The 18,426-nt window shown below is 38.6% G+C and overlaps 1 protein-coding gene across 1 annotated transcript in view; it reads left to right on the top strand.

Moving 5' to 3' along the window:
• Positions 1-18,426, top strand: part of ATP8B4 (ATPase phospholipid transporting 8B4 (putative)) — a 236,005-nt gene that overhangs the window by 166,786 nt on the left and 50,793 nt on the right. The window contains exons 16-18 of the mRNA XM_056135410.1: positions 3,566-3,754; positions 13,390-13,505; positions 17,546-17,710. Coding sequence (XP_055991385.1) covers positions 3,566-3,754; positions 13,390-13,505; positions 17,546-17,710 — 470 coding nt within the window. The remainder of the gene's footprint in view (positions 1-3,565; positions 3,755-13,389; positions 13,506-17,545; positions 17,711-18,426) is intronic.

Below are 18,426 nucleotides of genomic sequence, written 5' to 3'. Positions count from 1 at the left end.
GCATTAGTCTCACACTATGCTTTTCTCATGTCCCACAAATGAGTGCAATCATTCTATGTCTTCCTCTTTCCTTTGAACTCATTTCACTCAGCGTGATATTCTCCATGTCCATCCATTTACAAGCAAATTTCATAACTTCATTTTCCCTAACATCTTTGCCACATTCTTAATCTGCAGTTTAAAATATTTGTATTACGTCAAGGTCTTTGATTATTTTTCAGATGTATTTAACTTTATGCTTCTCTCTCATTTCTTATATCTATTAAATATGTGTTTTCACTATTTTTGGTTTAGAATTTTTAATTTTATAATTAATATTTAAAATATAGTTTGGATAATATGGTTACAAAAGTGTTGTCACTGTACCACCCCCATCTACTACCCCCTACCAAAATGCCCATAACTGTCAGCCACTGTCTTTATGTCTGTCACCTCTGATCCAGTCTTCCCTCCCCATTCATCCTTATACTGTTGGTAATCTAGTTTTGTGGTCCAAGACCGCATTAGTCCAAGGACTTATCATTATTCTATACTGTCTAGTCTTTTATTTTGTGTGAATATTATTTGGGTCGTGTAGTAAAAGCTGGTTGCTCTAGAAAGTATGTGCATTTGATTTCAGAGTTATAAGCCTGGATCTTTTTCTTCTCTTTTAATTTTTAAATTTTATTTTCATAAAGTTGTTCACAATAATTGTTTAAATTCAACATTTCAACAACAGTCCCATCACTACTATTACAACTTCCCACTACCATTATTTCAAATTTTCCCACAATTACCCAAGCCTGCCCATAGGCAGACACTAAATAATTTTTTTTGTATTGCTTGTTATGAATAGCATGAGATGTCATGCAGCCACAAAGGCAGTCTTGCACTCCTGGAATTCTAAAAACTTTTAAATATTTGGGGTTTGCAGGCATCTCTGAGGAGTGCTGCTCTCTTCCAAGATTCCTTTGAGTCTCTGAATGCATTTAAATGGCACCCACAGGAAGTTCATAGACGTGACTGCCAGGAAACCAGAACAGCAGAGATATGGGGATAGGTCACCCATCCCTGACTCCGTGAAGCCTGGGGTTTTCAGTCACTAGTCCCGCATAACTGGGTTTTCAGCAGATTCATTCTCATGAATGGAGGGCTGGGACAAGCCTGTGAAGGTCGGCCGTGAGCATGGTGGTGATTGGGTTCTGGAGGTGTGTGACTGCTGGGGTTCATTTGGGGCAGGTGGAAGAACACACCTGCTCCCCTCTGAAGTGCCCCGGTCAGATAAGCCTGGCATGGGGTGGGGAGACATCTCTGCAAACATGCTGTTCTCTTCTGAGATTCATTTGTGAGTCTCTGAATCATGCCTGTTAATGCACTTTAATGGCCTGACTTTGGCCTCTTTTGAGATTTATTTATGGTTCTCTGAAACAAGGCTGATAAATGAGCTTATATAGCTGAGCCAGCAGTGGTTTGTGGTCATGACTCCCAAATACCTAACTTCTGGCAGTTTAATTTCTCCAAAAACTTGGCCCCAAGTTGTTGGGGTCCATCCAGAGGCACAGCAGGAATTTGGGGTATCAAGAATCCTGAAGCCACCATCAGACTGCTGATGCACTCGCCCTGCAGGTACAGGTTAACCTGTTGGGTGACACTATACCCCCATAAGCCTGGATCTTATTCTAAAACTTCAGCTTGATTTATTTCAAATCACTAAGTTATTGTGAATTTAGGATACAAATATGCTTGAGTATTGTCTAATCACAGATTATCAGCAGTGATTATTTGCTTTCCTTTCATAGATTGGAAGGTAATTGTAAAGGACAACTGATTTCTAATTCACCCTTATCTTGATAGAATAACCTTTGCACACTTGTTTTAAGACTTCTAAGTCTGGATTATAACTTCTCTAAACTAACCCCTACGAAACTAGAATGATGAAGTTCTTTGGGTTCAGAAAGCCCTTCGAGGTAAAAATTGTCCACAGTACTTCCTTACTTCCTTTATTGCATATAACAATTAGATTGGTCCTAACTTCTAGTTCACTGTACTGCCAGAGTGGAAGTTTTTGTCTCACCTCATATCAAATAATTGGTTTACTTTTTCCCATTTTGTATTGTAAAAATTAACTTTGCAACACTGATGAAGGCAAAGTCAATGTTTTCTTCTTTAAGTTACTTCATTCCCACACAGAAGTAACCAGTGAGAACATTTGGTATATATCATTCCAGCTTTCCTTCTTAGCTGACTTGGGTTCAGTTTCTGACACCCCATATGGTCCCCTGCCAGGATTTACTTCTGAGTGCAAAGCCAACAATAAGCCCTGATCACTGTTGGGTGTGATCAAAATACAAGAAAAAGATATAGATATAAAAGTAGATATGTAGATGTCATGTTTTGTTTTTAAAAAAATTATTTGTGCATTAATATGGAATGTTTCACTAACAACTTACCTAAGACTAGTAAGTTAGTAAGTAGCTCTGTCTGTATACAAAGATAAAATAATTTCATATAGAAGAACTTACTTATATACATGCTAGTTTTAAAGGTTAGTATTATCTACTTTTCCTCTTTTGATTCTTTTTCTTTTCTCTCTACTCTTACTCTCACCTTTATACACATTATATCAGACAAAAATTAATATCCATATTTTATTCCTTACATTTCAATGAATTTACTGTCTATATTTCTATAATATGTTCAATAGCCTTAGTAAAGGTAGAGTTCAGGGTATCTGCTCCATTAATCTTTGGATGTGTGATCTTATAAAACATGTAACCTCTTTTCATTGTAGGCTCTACCAGTACAAAAAAAGGTTTTACAAAATGAAAAAAACAATATTGACAATTTTACTAATTAATAATTACTTTCATAATTAACAGTTAATAACTATTTTGGTAATTATCAAGATTTTCTATGTAGAAGACATGAATACATACATGCTTTATTTTGTGAACCTTTCTTGTCACATGTTAGTTACCAGAAATACAAATTTGTGGTCTCTGACCTAAGAAATGTTCGGTGTAGTGGAGCGAATACTCAGGGATGGGTATTTTCCTATAAAATACTCAGGGATGGGTATTTTCCTATAAAAAAGGTAAGCACTGCTCAGGGTGGGCAGGCATGGTGCTCAGGTATCACAAGTACTTGATTTAGCTGTTGGGTGAGTAAGAAACATTTGATTTCTAGAGCTGACACGAGTTGAATGCTAAAGAATGAGTTGGTGTTGATAGCAGTATTTCATGCTTATCAATTACTTTTCTCACTATTAATAAATAACACTGTAACACTGTCCTCCCGTTCATTGATTTGCTCGAGGGGGCCCAGTAATGTTTCCATTTTTTTGAGTCTTGTTGTTACTGTGTTTGGCATATTGAATATGTCCGGGTAGCTTGCCAGGCTTTGCGACGGGGGAGAGATACTCTCAGTAGCTTGCTGGGCTCTCAGAGAGGTGGGGGAGGAATCAAACCCAGCTTGGCTGGGCTGTCTGCACGCAAGGCAAATAAATGCCCTATCACTGTGCTATCGCTTGTAATTTTCCCTTTTTGTCTTGACATATGTTTTTGGTTTTTGCTTCTTTTCCTTTCAGGACAATTGGTTTACCAAGTTCAGTCACCTGATGAAGGGGCATTAGTCACCACTGCAAGAAACTTTGGATTTGTTTTTAAATCACGGACCCCAGAGACGATCACGATAGAAGAACTGGGAACACTAGTTACTTATCAATTGCTTGCTTTCTTGGATTTCAACAATATCAGGAAAAGGATGTCTGTCATAGGTACAATTGGTAGCAGGTTATTTTTGCTCTTTTGATAGTATTGAGGTTGTATTGATGCTTCTCAAGGATAATTTTGCTCTTTGCAATGAGCTGAGAGTTGTCATATATTTCTATCTTGATGAACTTTTGTCATCCTCATTGTGACCTCAACAATGCAGTAGTTGGAACTATAATATAGCTGATGGTTAACAAGCGTCCCCGAGGTGTCCAACACTGTTACATGAATTGTCCACCTTATTGACTAGCTGCCACTGTTTTTATGTCCACTTTGCAGAATGTTAAAGTGAGATGCATAAAAAGCCAAGAAATTTCCCCTAAAGCACATAACCCGAGATGGACCAGTTGAAATTCAAACCCAGGAAGTTCAAATGTAGAGAGCCTTTTTACCCACTCTCTACCTAGTACTGACCCAGGATGACTGAATTGCTTGACATGAACTGTTGTTGATTTTGATGTTTTATGGTCATCAGCATCAGCCTCTTCATTTTCATCATTTACTTTGTGGACATCAGTGCTTGGAGATGATGTCCAAATATTATATTTAGTGCCACAACCAATCTGCTTTTCTAACTTTGTGTAGCTTTCAGTCTTGCCTCAGTGTCCTGTTCATTCCTGTCTTCCTTTCTCCCAATCCTCATAATAGATTTGCTAAGCATTGACCAATTTTTCACATCTTCAAGACTTTCTTTTAATTTTATTCTTTGCCTTGTTTGGGGGCCACGCTCAGTGGTACTCATGTCTTACCCATGGCTCTGTGCTTAGGGATCACTCCTGGCAGGCTCAGGGGACTATATGGGTGCCAGGAATTGAACTCAGGTCAGCCACATGCAAGACAAGTACCCTACCCACTGTATTATCTCTCCAGCTCCCTAGTTTCACTATTAGAAGCTAAATTCATCTCCTTTTTCTCTAAAAGAAAAAAATAGAGCCTCAGAAATAAATATCCTTGACTTACCACTTTTCCAGTTCTCCGTCATCTCCAATCTATACCTTCACTCATTCTTTTCTTACCCCAGAGAAAACATTGCTGTGGTCTGTTTCATTGCAGAAACCTCTATCCTGTCCCATGCCCTTTTCCTGCATACTTGCTCTCTTCTCATCTGGTTGTGACATTCATTTCTTCTTACTCATCTTCCAGCCCACAGTTTCGTTATCCTCTTTCCTTAACGATGTTGTTCATGGACTGACCACCACTGATTTTGCTGCCCTAATTTTATTATTTCTATCACAGCTTAATTTTTCAAGTTCAGTTTTGGTGTCTTCCCTTTATTTTTTTTTAATCCATTGGTTTCCCCTATTCAAGAAACAATGTTTCTCAGAAGTTTCTAGTCACTTAAGAGCCCAACACATGTATATATGCATATGCCTCTGTACATATCTGTCTGTTCAAGTCTCTCTGTATCTATGTATATATCTATTTTGTTTGTTTTTGGGCCTGTAAATCCTCAGGACTACCTCTTAGCTCAATGCTTAGGGGTCCTTCCTTATAGGGCTCGGGGACCATATGAGGTGCTGGGGATTGAACCCACGTTGGCTGTGTACCAGGCAAGCACCTTATCCACTGTACAATCTCTCAACATCTCTATCTGGTTTTAAGGTAATAATTTTTGAGACTGTTGACCTCTCACCATCATTTCTCTTTGGGCTCTGTGACCTCACTGGCTACTGGTTCTCTTTTTTGTTCCATATTTTCTTTCTCACGCTTCTTGGCTGAATCTTCTCCATCTCGCTATGATGTCCTTCTTCTGTTCATTTCTGTTCTTTAATGATCTTGTTCACTCACATGGTGTTAGTGACTACTTGTATTCTGTATTTATATAGTTTTCTGGCTTCAGTCTTTCTTTCAGGGACAAGCAATTGTTTCAACCTGTTCCTGGATCTCACTGCTAATTTGGCGGCTTCAAATTTTCTATTTCTTAGGATTATCTTTAACTATATGTCTGGTGGTGAACTCAATAACTTATAATGAATCAGTAAACTTTAGCAAAAAGTATGCTACTCCCATTTATGAGAAACTTGAAGCTCAAAGATTTTAAGTCACTTCTTGAATATTGCAGTTTGCCATACAACTGGTAACACTCAGAACAAATATTTGAACATAGCATTGCCTTCCTCCAGAATCTGGCTTCTTATCCTTATTTGGAGGGTCCTTGCTTTGGACAACTCTAATTCCATTCTGTCCCTAAGTTTGTAAACTTGAGTTTCCTCTGCAACCCACAGAAAGCTTGTTTTACAGATTTCCAGAATCCAGCTCCAGAGTTTCAATGGGGGTGTGGAGTGGGGCCTAAAATGACACATGCTAGTAAGCTCTGCACCATCAGGTTGATGTGGATACTGGGGTCAGAGAACCACAATCTCTGGATTCACGAGATCTCAAATACCATTTATTATCCCTCACACCCCCATAGAGCGGACATTGCTCAAACCTACCCCTTCTCCCTGCTTCTGGCTTCAGTCTCTCTTTATCTCTAGGACCTGTGTTTTGCTTTTAAGGTAGCAGAGCAATCTTCCTAAAAATATCCTCACAGTCCCCCTAAAATTTTTTTCTTTTACCTTAATTTCCAAATTCTTTTGGGTTCTCTTCACCATTGTAGAATCTTCAAATCTCGCTCCTTTTAACAGAACTTCTTTGTTGAGGGTATTGTTCTAAAACTGTTGTTCTATTTTTTGATCACCTACTTTGAAAACCTTGGTAGCTTCCTAGAAAGGGCAAAGTACTTAACAAGATGGCAGGGCCTGAGGAGTTAGCTCAATGGCAGTGTTCAAGCATTGCCCAGGTGAGGTTCTGGACCCTAACAAAAATGCATAAAGAAATTAGACTGTGGGTCACTTGTCCTCAATTTAGTTTTATTTCTACTTTTCAAAACTTGATGCTTCAGTCTCACTAGACTCCACCATGACTGCATGCATTTTCACTTTTATGCCTGTTGAATATGCTATTTCCTCTACCTCAAACTCTCCTTTTCCTTACCTGCCCACTTGGGAAGCATCTGGTAATGTCCAACCCCAAAGTCTGTTCTTTCAATACTTCTACTCTCCCAAATGACAGCATGTCTTTTCTGCCCAGAGTCCCCTGTTCATGTACAGTCTAGTGTAATAATCATTTCATACTGTGTGGGACTATCTCTGTTAGCATGTGTCATACCTGGGGTAGCTGCTATGCCTTAGTCTTCTGAGACTACCCAGAACCAAGCACTGAGCTTGGCAAGCAATAGGTTTATTCCAAGTGTTTGTTAGATAAAATGAAACTCAACACTTTGAATTCATGAATATTCCAGTGGGCACAGTAAATCAGTTTCTCCTCTGGAAAGCATCTTAGGATTGGGCTTTTGGTCTCTACCCACTTGAAACCCGTCCTGAAAGGTTACTCTCTGCAGGCAAAAATACAAGCATGATCTCAAATGGTTTTTACTTATTTACTTTAACAGAGGCTCCAGGCAGCCATCAGTCAATGCTGCTGCTGAGCACCTACGCAGCTCTGGATGAGAGAGCAGGAGCCTCCTCTTTCAGCTCCAGGGAAAAGGGAAGAGTTATTGGTGCTGAATTTGCCTGGGACTCGCTTCTTTGCTCTCGGGGTGTTGACAAAAGCCTAAGATTGCTACAATACAGGGAAATGTTTGGCTTTTTCCCAGTGTTGGTCACCATTACAGGCTGTGGAGAAATATCAGTCTAACCACAAATATCAGATGCTCACCCTAATGGGTACCAGATGAAGAAAGGTAGCACTCCAGTGCAGAGTGCATGAAGCTTATGGGCTTTGTTTGGGCTTTGTTTGGTCTTTGAAGCAGGAGGAATTTGAAAAAGGGACTTCACTAAAGTGAAAAAATCTCTGATAACAAAGCCAAGAATAACCTCAGTCCCATGACCATCTCCCGGTGTGGACTATGGGGATAATACTAATGTGAAGGCTCATGCATTTGCTTCTGCTACTGCTGCTTTGCCTTTGACTCCTGTTCCTTTCCTCTGCCTGTTTTTCCCCCCTTCTCTTTTACTTCTTCATCTTCCTTTCTTTCTTCCTGTTTTATTTGGCTGCTGTTGACTCATGAATGTATAGTCTCAGTGGTATTTGCATTCTAGGGCAAGAGCTTTGACTTGGCAGAAATATCGAAGTAAAAAAGATTTCTATAAAGCATTTTATCAGGGGATATATATTCTACTCTATTGATAAAGATATATGTGTTTTACAGTTTTGGAGAGAGCAATTAATTTAATTATGGCAATAAAAAGATAGAGATTAAATTCCAAGATTGTTTTGAGTGAAGCAAGTGACAATTATTAAAGAAGGATGGATTATTGCCACCCATTGAAAAGTCCTATAAGATAATAGCTATGAGTTGCTCAACTATAAACTTTTAAAGATTGTCACAGAAAATCTATTTCAAAGATATAAAAGAAATCACACTCCCATATGACAATTTCTGTAATGAACAACCAACTCTAAATTTAGTAAAGTAGAATGATTTACCACTCTTTACAGTGTTTCTAGTGACTTATTCTTACAGCATAATTCTGAAAGATACTTCTGATGTCTTTCTTTCTTTAATGGCACAAGGACAAAGCTTCTGCTTTAGTATTTGCACAGTTTAATTTAACTGAATTAAGCAAGATTTTGCCAAGTGCCTACTATCTTCCTGAAGCTTGAAAATAATGGAGAATTTGATGCATTTGTGGAAAATGAAAGATATTCTCTATGATGACATCTAGAAAACAGTGAAGCAGGATAGGATATAGACTAGAAAGGACCATATCTTGAACGCTCTTTATGCTGTGTTAACTCAAGCTGGATCTAAGGACAGAAGGAAATCCTTGTGAGACAGTAGTTGAAGATAACTCTCATCATATTATAAATAATAGTTTGAAGGGATGCAGATTAGAATGAGTCACACTATTGAGGATAATGTCATGTTGGCCAAAGGTAGCAGAGACAAGTTTAGAGAGGGTAGTGAGGAGAATTCCCTTGAGTGAATATATAGATAGTAACTGTGTATGGAGCTTAAGTGATGCCTAGATATCCGATTTTGAACACTGAGTACATGGTGAATCTGGTTAGTTGGACTTTGGATATAGGAGGAATATTGGTAGTTAATGGAAGAGGATGTGTCTGGGTTTAAAACTATGTGCCCGGGAACTGCCATGGGAGATGTACAGTTATTATATTTCTCTTTATACAGAGAAATCGAAGGTGTGCTGGGGATGGACTGGGACAGGGATATATATTGATGAATAGTCCATATTAATAGAAATTGAAATGATAGGAGAGAATATAATGGAAGAATATGAATAAAGGATGTGAGGAGAAATAGATTCTAAGTGAACCTGTGAACAATACTATTATTTGAAGGACAGAAAATGGGAGAAGATTCTAAAGCAAAACATCTATGTTTTATTCTAAAACATCTATAACCTTTGTCCTAGAACTACCCACATGTTTTCTTGATCATTTTTTAAATTTATTTTAAAAAGACTAACTCCTAAAATGACTGAGATATTATTAGATTTTAGGTTTCCTAGCAAAAATTCTAGAAGCTTTGAATGAAAAGAAAGATAAAACTTTCTTTTATAGAGCTGCTATAGAAAATGTCTAGTGAGTAAATTTAAGCAGGATTCCATGTAACTGAATTTACACAAATATAAAAGAGATAATAATACTAGGTTGAAAGAAGGTATTAGAGATGGAAATCCTTATTGAATCAGAAAATTCAATATAGATCAATCAGGGCCTTAGAAATGTGATTATTTATGCACCCTCTTTTCATGTACAGAAACTGAGGTAAAGCAATAATAAGGGATCTAGCACAAATTCTAATTGGATTGTGATTTCCTAAATTAGTATTTCTCAAAATGTGGAGTCCATGGAATCCTTAAAATTAACATTAAGTTATTGAACTAAGGAAAGGAGAAACCCCCCTAAGTGGCATTTTGCCCTTGAGTCTGATCGGAGATCAGGAAGGGCTTTGATATGTTGATTGTGCTACCCCCCATGCGGGGAGTTGGTGAGAGACTAAGGAGAGACCTAGACAGTGAGTAAAGAGAAGAGTAAGGGGGGCTGGAGGAGGTGGAAATGAGGGGCTTAGTGAGATTGAAACAGGCTCGTGAGGGGAATGGAATAAAAGGCAACTGATCAACATCCAGCCTGGCCCTCATTTCCTCCTTTGTCCGTCTATGGCATCTATCATCCCTGGTGGGAAAGTGGCCTGAGACCACCAAATGCAGGCGGTGAGAGAGAGCCATGAGATTTTTGTAGTCGCCTGGTGATTACACATTATTTGTTTCTCTTTCATCCTTTGTTCACACAAATTTTCTATGGAATTTTATGTTATGACATGTGATATAACAAATGGAATGTAAAAGCAGATATGAAGATCCGCCCATTTTCTCTTAAGTAAGACATTAAAGGGGACCTCTAACCATATAAAAACACCATTTCCAAATTAAATTATTTTTGTTTTAAACAATACGGTTATTGCTGGGCTGGGAAGATAGCTCAAAGGTCTATGGTTCGGATTTTTTATAAGAGAGCCCCAAGTTCAATCCCATACACCTCATGGTTCTTCTCTCAAGAACCTCTCTTGAACAACTCAAAAACATAGTTCCAGAAATTGCCTCGACACTGTTGGGTGTGACTTCCAAACAAAAACAAACCCAAAATACAATTATTTTTATAGGAATACTATTTTTGTTCATATGTATTACATACATGATGATAATAATTATTCTTATAATTTTAATGTATTTAGTGTTATAAAACTAGCTGTAATAAAATTTCTTAATTTTACTTTCTGTCACTGTCACTGTCCTCCTGTTGTTCATCGATTTGCTCGAGCAGGCCCAGTAATGTCTCCATCGTGAGACTTTGTTGTTACTGTGTTTGGCATATTGAATACATCACAGGTAGCTTGCCAGGCAAAATATTGGGCTGGAGCGATAGTACAGTGGGTAGGGCGTTTGCCTTGCATGCTGCTGACATTGCCGATTCGAGTTTGATTCCTCCGCCCCTCTCAGAGAGCCTGGCAAGCTACCGAGAGTATCTCGCCTGCATGGCAAAGCCTGGAAAGCTACCCTTGGTGTATTCGATATGCCAAACACAGTAACACGTCTCACAATGTTACTGGGACCGCTTGAGCAAGTTGATGAACAAAGGGAGGACAGTGACAGTGACAGTGATGAAAATATTGATTTAAAAAGACGTTTGAGGGACTGCCTAGATAGTGCAATGGGTAGGGTTCTTGCCCTTCATTCAGTCTACCTGGGTCAAACCCAGCATACTATATGGTTCCCAGAGCACTACCAAGAGTAATTCATGAGGACAGAGCCAGGAACAACCCCTGAGCATCACAGTGTGGCCCAGATGCAAAAAAAAAAAAAAAAAAAAAAAAAAGAAAAGGAAGAAAAAAGACCAAAATAAATATTAAAGACTTTGGAATTATTTAGAAGTTTCTAGAGTATTAAGGTAATTTGAGACCCAAAATCTTGAGAACTGTTGTCCTAAAATGAACCATACAAATGAGTCATACATAGAGAAGTCATACTGTCAATTAGAGGTTATGCACAGATTACCTTTCTAGTTCTGGTGATCGACCAGAGGAAATATGGGAAAGATTAAGCAATTGGACTGTTAAAAAAAAGAAGTGGAAAAAAGTCTTTCCTAAGAAAAATTACTTTCTACAACTTAAACAATTAGAAAAACTATACATCCCCCCGCCCCTTTCTTTTTCCAGAAAGTGGCTTTAGGGCCTGAGTACATGTCAAACTACTTGAGTTGTGTCAACTGACCAAGAATCTTAGAAGATCAGCCACCAGACAAGTACTATTACAAATAAAAAAGTTTCCAGGGTGCAGTACGTCTACTCATGCCAGGAGGAAGTTAGAGTCAATAGTGTTTGGCACAAGCATCTAATGCTCAGAATGGAAAATAAATTTATTGTATTTTGGCATTCATAGTCCTTTAAACTAAACTTTACATTTTGTATCATATTAAATTAATAGTAGTGAATATTTATGTTCATCTGTTTTGAGACACTCTATATTTATTTTTGAAATGTTCTTTTTAAAAAGTTCATTTAATGTATGTGTATATGTATCCTTTGGGTATCATAGGCCACATTTTGTGGTGCTCAGGGCTTCTCCCTGACTCTGTTCTCAGAAATAAGTCCTGTCAGTGCTTGGGGCACCATATGTACCATATGTAGTGTCAGTGCTGTCCCAGAGTTAGCCGTGTGTGAGGCAAGCTCCTTTACCCCCATGTTTTCTCTCCAACCCAGACATTCTACTTTTAGAGATTTAATAGCACTGTTGCACTGTTGCACTGTCCTCCCATTGTTCATCGATTTGCTTGAGTGGGCCCAGTAATGTCTCCATTTTTTTTGAGACTTGTTGTTACTGTGTTTGGCATATCAGATATGTCATGGGTAGCTTGCCAGGCTTTGCCTTGCGAGTGAGATACTCTTGGTAGCTTGCCGCACTGTCTGAGAGGGGTGGAGGAATCGAACCCGGCTTGCCTGCGTGCAAGGCAAACGCCCTACCCACTGTGCTATTGCTCCAGTTCTTAGAGACTTAATCACTGTCACTGTCACTGTCCTCCCATTGCTCATCGATTTGCTCGAGTGGGCCCAGTAAGATTGTGAGACTTGTTGTTACTGTGTTTGGCATGTCGAATACATCATGGGTAGCTTTCCAGGCATTGCCATGCGGGCGAGATACTCTCAGTAGCTTGACTGGCTCTCCGAGAGGATGGAGGAATCGAACTTGGGTTGGTGGTGTCGGCGGCATGCAAGGCAAACACCCTTCCCACTGTGCTATCGCTCCAGCCCTTAGAGACTTAATAAAAGGATTAAATAAAAAGCATATAATAGTTTTTGACCCAGTTCAGGAAACCTCTGAGGGTCATAGTTTTCAGATCCTGAAGATGTGCCCCAGCAGTTGTTTTTAAATTATAGACAGATCCTGGGAAGAAATACATAGCTATTTTGTCCCTTTCTTCCCTCATTTAAGCAGCAATATATGGCACACTGTAAAAGCAAGCAAAGTGTTAGTAAATATTTGTCTGGTAGCAATCTGGAACTATCTAGTCAGGGGTTGGGGATTAGAGATTAGGAAAGCATACATTGGGCTTTCACCCCCAAACTTTGTTGATGACATACCCCCTATAGTACAGTCTCCAGTGGGGATAAGGTGTAAACCTTATGTTTAAAAGTCATCCTGAGATAAAGCAGTTACCTTGTAAGTGGCTGGCTGGATTCAATTCCATCACCACACGTGCGCAGAGCCAGGAGCAAACCTTGAGCTGCTAGGTTTGCCCCACACTCCACAAAAAAAGGGAAAACATTTAATTAATTGATTAGTGTACAACCCTTCAGAAATGGCAGGTAGGAAAAACAGGAAACTTATACACACCAGAATAGTTTCTGAGTTGAGTATATGAAAGGATCCCAATAGTTGGAAGATTTATAAATTAATAAAAAAAGAAACCAAAGAACTTAGATTGTGACTTTTCAACCAAAGTTATCATCTATTTTTTTTATACTGGCTAAACTATTATGCCCTTTTCCACATTGCCTGAGTAGAATTCTGGGAGAGTCTCCTCTTAACAGATTTCATTGATTAAAATCTACCTTCTAAACATTTTTTGTTTTCAGTTCAAAATCCAGAAGGCCAGATAAAACTTTATTCCAAAGGAGCAGATACTATTCTGTTTGAGAAACTTCATCCATCCAACGAAGATCTTCTTAGTTTGACGTCAGATCATCTCAGTGTAAGTGCTTCTTGTCTTAAGGTTAGCAGAATGGCTCTCCGACCAATTCCAAAGCTTAGGCCCTGTTTTTAAAATATCAGCTAAATGATCTGACTTCTAAAATAGAAAAAGCATGTGGAAAGCGGTTCCATGGGAAACTGTGCCAGTGAATGTCTGGAAACTGGCACAGGAACCTTCTCCCCTACTTTGCCAAGAGTCTGCTCAGTTGCACATAGGTGGATTAACAGCAGCTGAGAAGTAGCCACTGAGTTTGGGCTCCTGAGATTTGGCCAGAGGAAGGAGCAGGATCCCGAGGGGAAACTGGCCTTAACTTCCCTGGAGTTTGGGGCTACTGGTTTTGGGAGACTGAACTGGTTTTAGGAAAAGGAGCAGGAGAGCTCCTTTCTTTTCCCCTGGATTCCAATGTTTTTGGCACAAGAATCTCTTGTGACTACCCCTAGGGAATAGTTTAGGATTGTGGTTAGATGTTGAGGGGAAAATTAATTCTGTAGCCAAATTTCTCCACCAAGGGTCCTTTTATTCAGGTCGAAAATCACGATGAGTCACTTAGGTTAAAGATACTAAATGCATACATTCTGAGACAAAGTCCAGTTGCTTTCCAAAAGTTTTCTAAAGGGAGCAGTAGTGATCTTTGGTACCCTCCATTTTAGAAACCAAATTTCATTGATTTGGTTTCTAAAATGAATGGTTTATAAAATGAAAATAAAATTTGAGGGAGTGAAGTTTCACAATTCCTTATGTCTATAAAAATCATTGAACTCACGACTGTCAAAATAACCCCTCTCCCCATCCTCCTTCATCCTCTCCCTCTGAAGATTGCCATAGTTTCCAGAGTCTAAGTGTTATTTTTGTTGTGACACTTTTGTACTTGTGTGTGTGAAGTATGTGTGTGTGTGTGTGTGTGTGTGTGTGTGTGTGTGTTTGGGCTATACTCAGCTGTGCTCAGGGTTTACTCTTGGCTCTGTGTCAAGAATCATTCTTAACAGGGCTCTGGGGACCATATGGGATGCAGGAGATAGAACCCATGTTGGCCACATGTTAGGCTAGCACCCTACCCACTATACTCTCACTCTGGTCCCCACTTTCTCTTTAATAATAGGAGTTTATAAATTAATATAAAACTACTTGATTTAAAACTGAGATGTTGTTCATGTGTTTCTCTAGCAGTTTTTTCAATATTCTGTTCAACCCAATATGAACTTTCAGGGTAACTGGTCAGAACTCTCATTGCTCTAGTGATTTCTATCCTTTAAAGAGTTATTGAGGAAAATTTTTCTTTTCAAGCCCTACATGTAATACAAAATATTCCCTGAATCTTTAAAAACAAACAAACAAATAGAAAAAGAATCTCTGCCTGACTTTAAATTTAAAGAATGATAGTTTAATAATATTGGTTACAAACATAGCTATTGTTTTTGTCTTTCCAATAGAGCATTCTTGATTTTCTTTTAATCTCTTCCAGAAGGCCAGCATGGCTTTGAACATTTTCTTTTATGAAAACAACATTGGAATCACAAGTATTTGATTTTTACCATTGCTCAAACACCAAGGCTTGAGTTTTCATATATTCCCCTTTCATTCTAAAATATAGGAATGGCTGTTTTGGTCTGTTTATATTTCTATGAAAAAGAAAAAACATTCAGGTAATAACAATTTGATTTGCTTTATGCACTTTATTCACTTCTAAATTCTGGGGCTTTAAATTTATATCCAATTATTGATTTTCAATTGTTTAATGATAGGAAACAACCTTGTTCCCATGCTCACTTGGATTAAATTTGTGTTTCACGCACTAATTAAATAAGTTAAATCATCTGTCTCCTTTTGTGATGTCTTAGAGTTGATTCATTTTTATGCGGAAGAGAGGAAAGCACTGGTAATGCCCAGTGGGGTTGTGAGCTAAAGGCAAAAAAGTGTTTGTGTGAATTAAGAGGACAAAAGCTCATTCATTACACATAGTAACTAGATTTTCAGATCAGCAGGGGACCCAGTGGTGGTCTTGGAAGGCAGAGCTTGTAAAAATGCTGTATCCAAAGTGCTACTAACTGCCTGTGAGAGAATTTTAAATAATTTTTCTCATGGTCTCTTTCAACTAAACTACATCATTGCCATATGCACTGGCTTTTCATTGATCAAATTAGGCTGTGTGTGTCATGGTTTAACGCAAACCTATGTCTGTACCTTAAGCCGAAGCACAAGAGAGAAGATAAAGCTCGATTGTGGTGCCCTAAGGAGCAGCGCAAGGGTTGGAACACTGCATGCATGAAACCATAAAATGAACAGCATTGTAAATTATGATGACTAAAATTTAAAAAGTAGTTTCTTCAATGCAAGTAGAGGCCTATAGAATGACCACTGAATGTCTGGGTGAATTAGCAGGGTGGTTTTTGTTTGTTTGTTTGTTTGTTTTAGCATGTCCCTAAAGCTAATTAAGTGATTGTAGCCCTGCAACACACTCAGATTAGCAATTTCCTGTTAAAACATTTCTTTGGAGTCAGAAGATGTGATTCAAGTGGTAGAGCCCTGGGTTTGATCTTAGGTGCCACATATTCTCTGAGCACCAGTGGGTGTGGGGACTCCTCTCTCCCCCAGCAGCAAGAACAACAATAAAAATAATTATTTTCCTACTGGAAGGATAAAGCATCAGAGGTATCATTTGAAAATTTTCAGTTTATTGAGACCCTCAAGGGAAAGTATGGTTCTCCAAATATTTTGACTAATTATAAAACACAAACACAAATAGGATCATTTTAAAAACGATTTTCAACTTATATGGTGGTGTTTTTCACATTTCAAATGATGTTTACTATGAAAATAAAACGATCATGTAATGAAATTTTTTTACAGTTGTGAAAGATGCGGAATGAAAAGTGAAAGTCAGCCTCCACTCCTAGTCTGACTTCCCAGAAATAACATTCTCTTTCCACTTCACCCCCTTTCCCTTTAGATAATCTTTATTACCTTAAAGAATACATTAAACGTTGGTTACCCGACTAATAAACATCTATTCATTTATTATTGACCGCCAACATTTTATTATGGGAAATTTAAAACACAGACAAAATTAGGTCTCATTGTCATTGTAAACATAGCTGCATTATTAGAAGGACATTAGAAGTAGCTACACACTAGAAGTAGCTACACTATTTGAAGTTAGTTGACTGTGGTAGGATGTCAAGAGGCTCTACCTTGAGAGAACATCTTGCCTTTGATTGAAGAGCTAGGGCACTGCAGAGGGTCCTTTTGTTTCTTCCAGAAACATGAGTGTTCAGGCCCAGTGCCCCTCATTCCAGAACTGCTTCCTTCAGGCAAATTCATACACACATTGCTTCAAGTTCTGGTTACCTTTGATTACCTCTCAAGTAGGACCCTTCAAGAAGTCTTTACAGAGAAGGTTAGCTCCCCTGAGTGTATAAATCTCACTGTTGGTTTTTTTTTAATAGTAGAATGAAAATAACTTTGTTAGCAATTTTGGAGATGATTTGTTCTCTCAGAAATATTTTCTTTCTTTTTTTTTAATTCAATCACCATGAATTACAGAGTTACAAAGTTATCCATTATTAAGTTTCAGGCATACAATGTTCCAACACCAATCCCTTCACCAGTGTCCACTTGACTCCACCAATGTCCCCAGTTTCCCTCTGCCCCCACCCACCAGCCTGCCTCAATGGCAGGCACTTTCCCCCCGTCCACCATTGTACTAGTGTTTCTTTCCCTAACTTATCCCCCACCCCATCCCATCTCAGTGGCAGGTTTCCTACTGAAGACTAGTTCTGCTGCTCTTTGTTTCTATCGCCCTTGGGCCTTTGTTATTGTCCTGTGAAGTTTCTTTATATCCTTTATATGAGAGAGTAACCCCACTGAATTAGAACACAAAATTAAAACATTATCTCCCTATTTCAAGAATGAAATGTTGGCAGTCAGGATGGTCAAGAAGTGCTATTGGGACAAAAACAAATTTGAGTGAAAGCTTCTTACCCATTATTATTGCAGTGCTTGTTGTCTAGTGATGGTTCATGTGTTTATGTCTGCTCTGGCAGGAATTTGCAGGGGAAGGCCTTCGGACCTTGGCCATTGCCTATAGGGATCTGGATGACAAGTACTTTAAAGAGTGGCAAAAGATGCTTGAGGATGCGAATGCTGCTGGAGATGAAAAGGATGAAAAGATAGCCAAGCTGTATGAAGAAATTGAAAGCAATTTGATGGTATGAATTTAGAATCATGATAGTTTGTGTTTACAGAAATCATAGTACGTGTTTAGTGGTTTCACATAGGAATAATCCACTGGTTGAATCATCTTGCACACAGCAGATGTTTTTCTTTGAAACACTGAATCATGTTTTTTTTTTTTGGTTGTTGGCTCTGAGTTTGCCATGTGTGGCCCTAGAAAGCTTAGAGGATTACTTCTATTGGTGGTAGCTTATGCAATTAGAGCTCTCCCAAGAGCTGAAGACAGCAGTCTCCCTCGTCATTGTCAGCCTCTCATTTGTCCTTGATGTTATGATTTATTTATTCTCCCTGATTTATCACCTACCATTTTATGAGCAGAAAAACTTGCCATGATGAGTGGCCTAGAACTCTAAACTAGACTCATGACACTCTGATGATAGCTGTGCATTCCAGTGTGTTCTCTGTTCTAGAAACAACTCTCTCCTGAGGCCCCAGTGGCAAGGATGCTATCTGTTGTGAGGGAGTAGAAATTATGACTTTTTGATCCTGGGATAAAATGTTGTACAATTGCATTCCCTTTTTATTGTATGGCATCTACTTGTTTGTTAATTTAAGAAAAATGGCTAGACTTTATTGAGGTACTATAATATATATGTATATATATGTAAATATCCTCCCTAATTTGGAAAAGGGGACAGGGTCAGTGGGGAAATCTTTCCATGTTGCTATATCTGGGGAAGCAGCTGGGCAG

The sequence above is a fragment of the Sorex fumeus genome, unplaced genomic scaffold, assembly GCF_029834395.1.
Source record: "Sorex fumeus unplaced genomic scaffold, SorFum_2.1 ptg000111l, whole genome shotgun sequence".
Taxonomy (NCBI): Eukaryota; Metazoa; Chordata; class Mammalia; order Eulipotyphla; family Soricidae; genus Sorex; species Sorex fumeus.
Note: the sequence above shows the minus strand (reverse complement) of the source record. Positions and strands in the feature narration are given on the sequence as shown.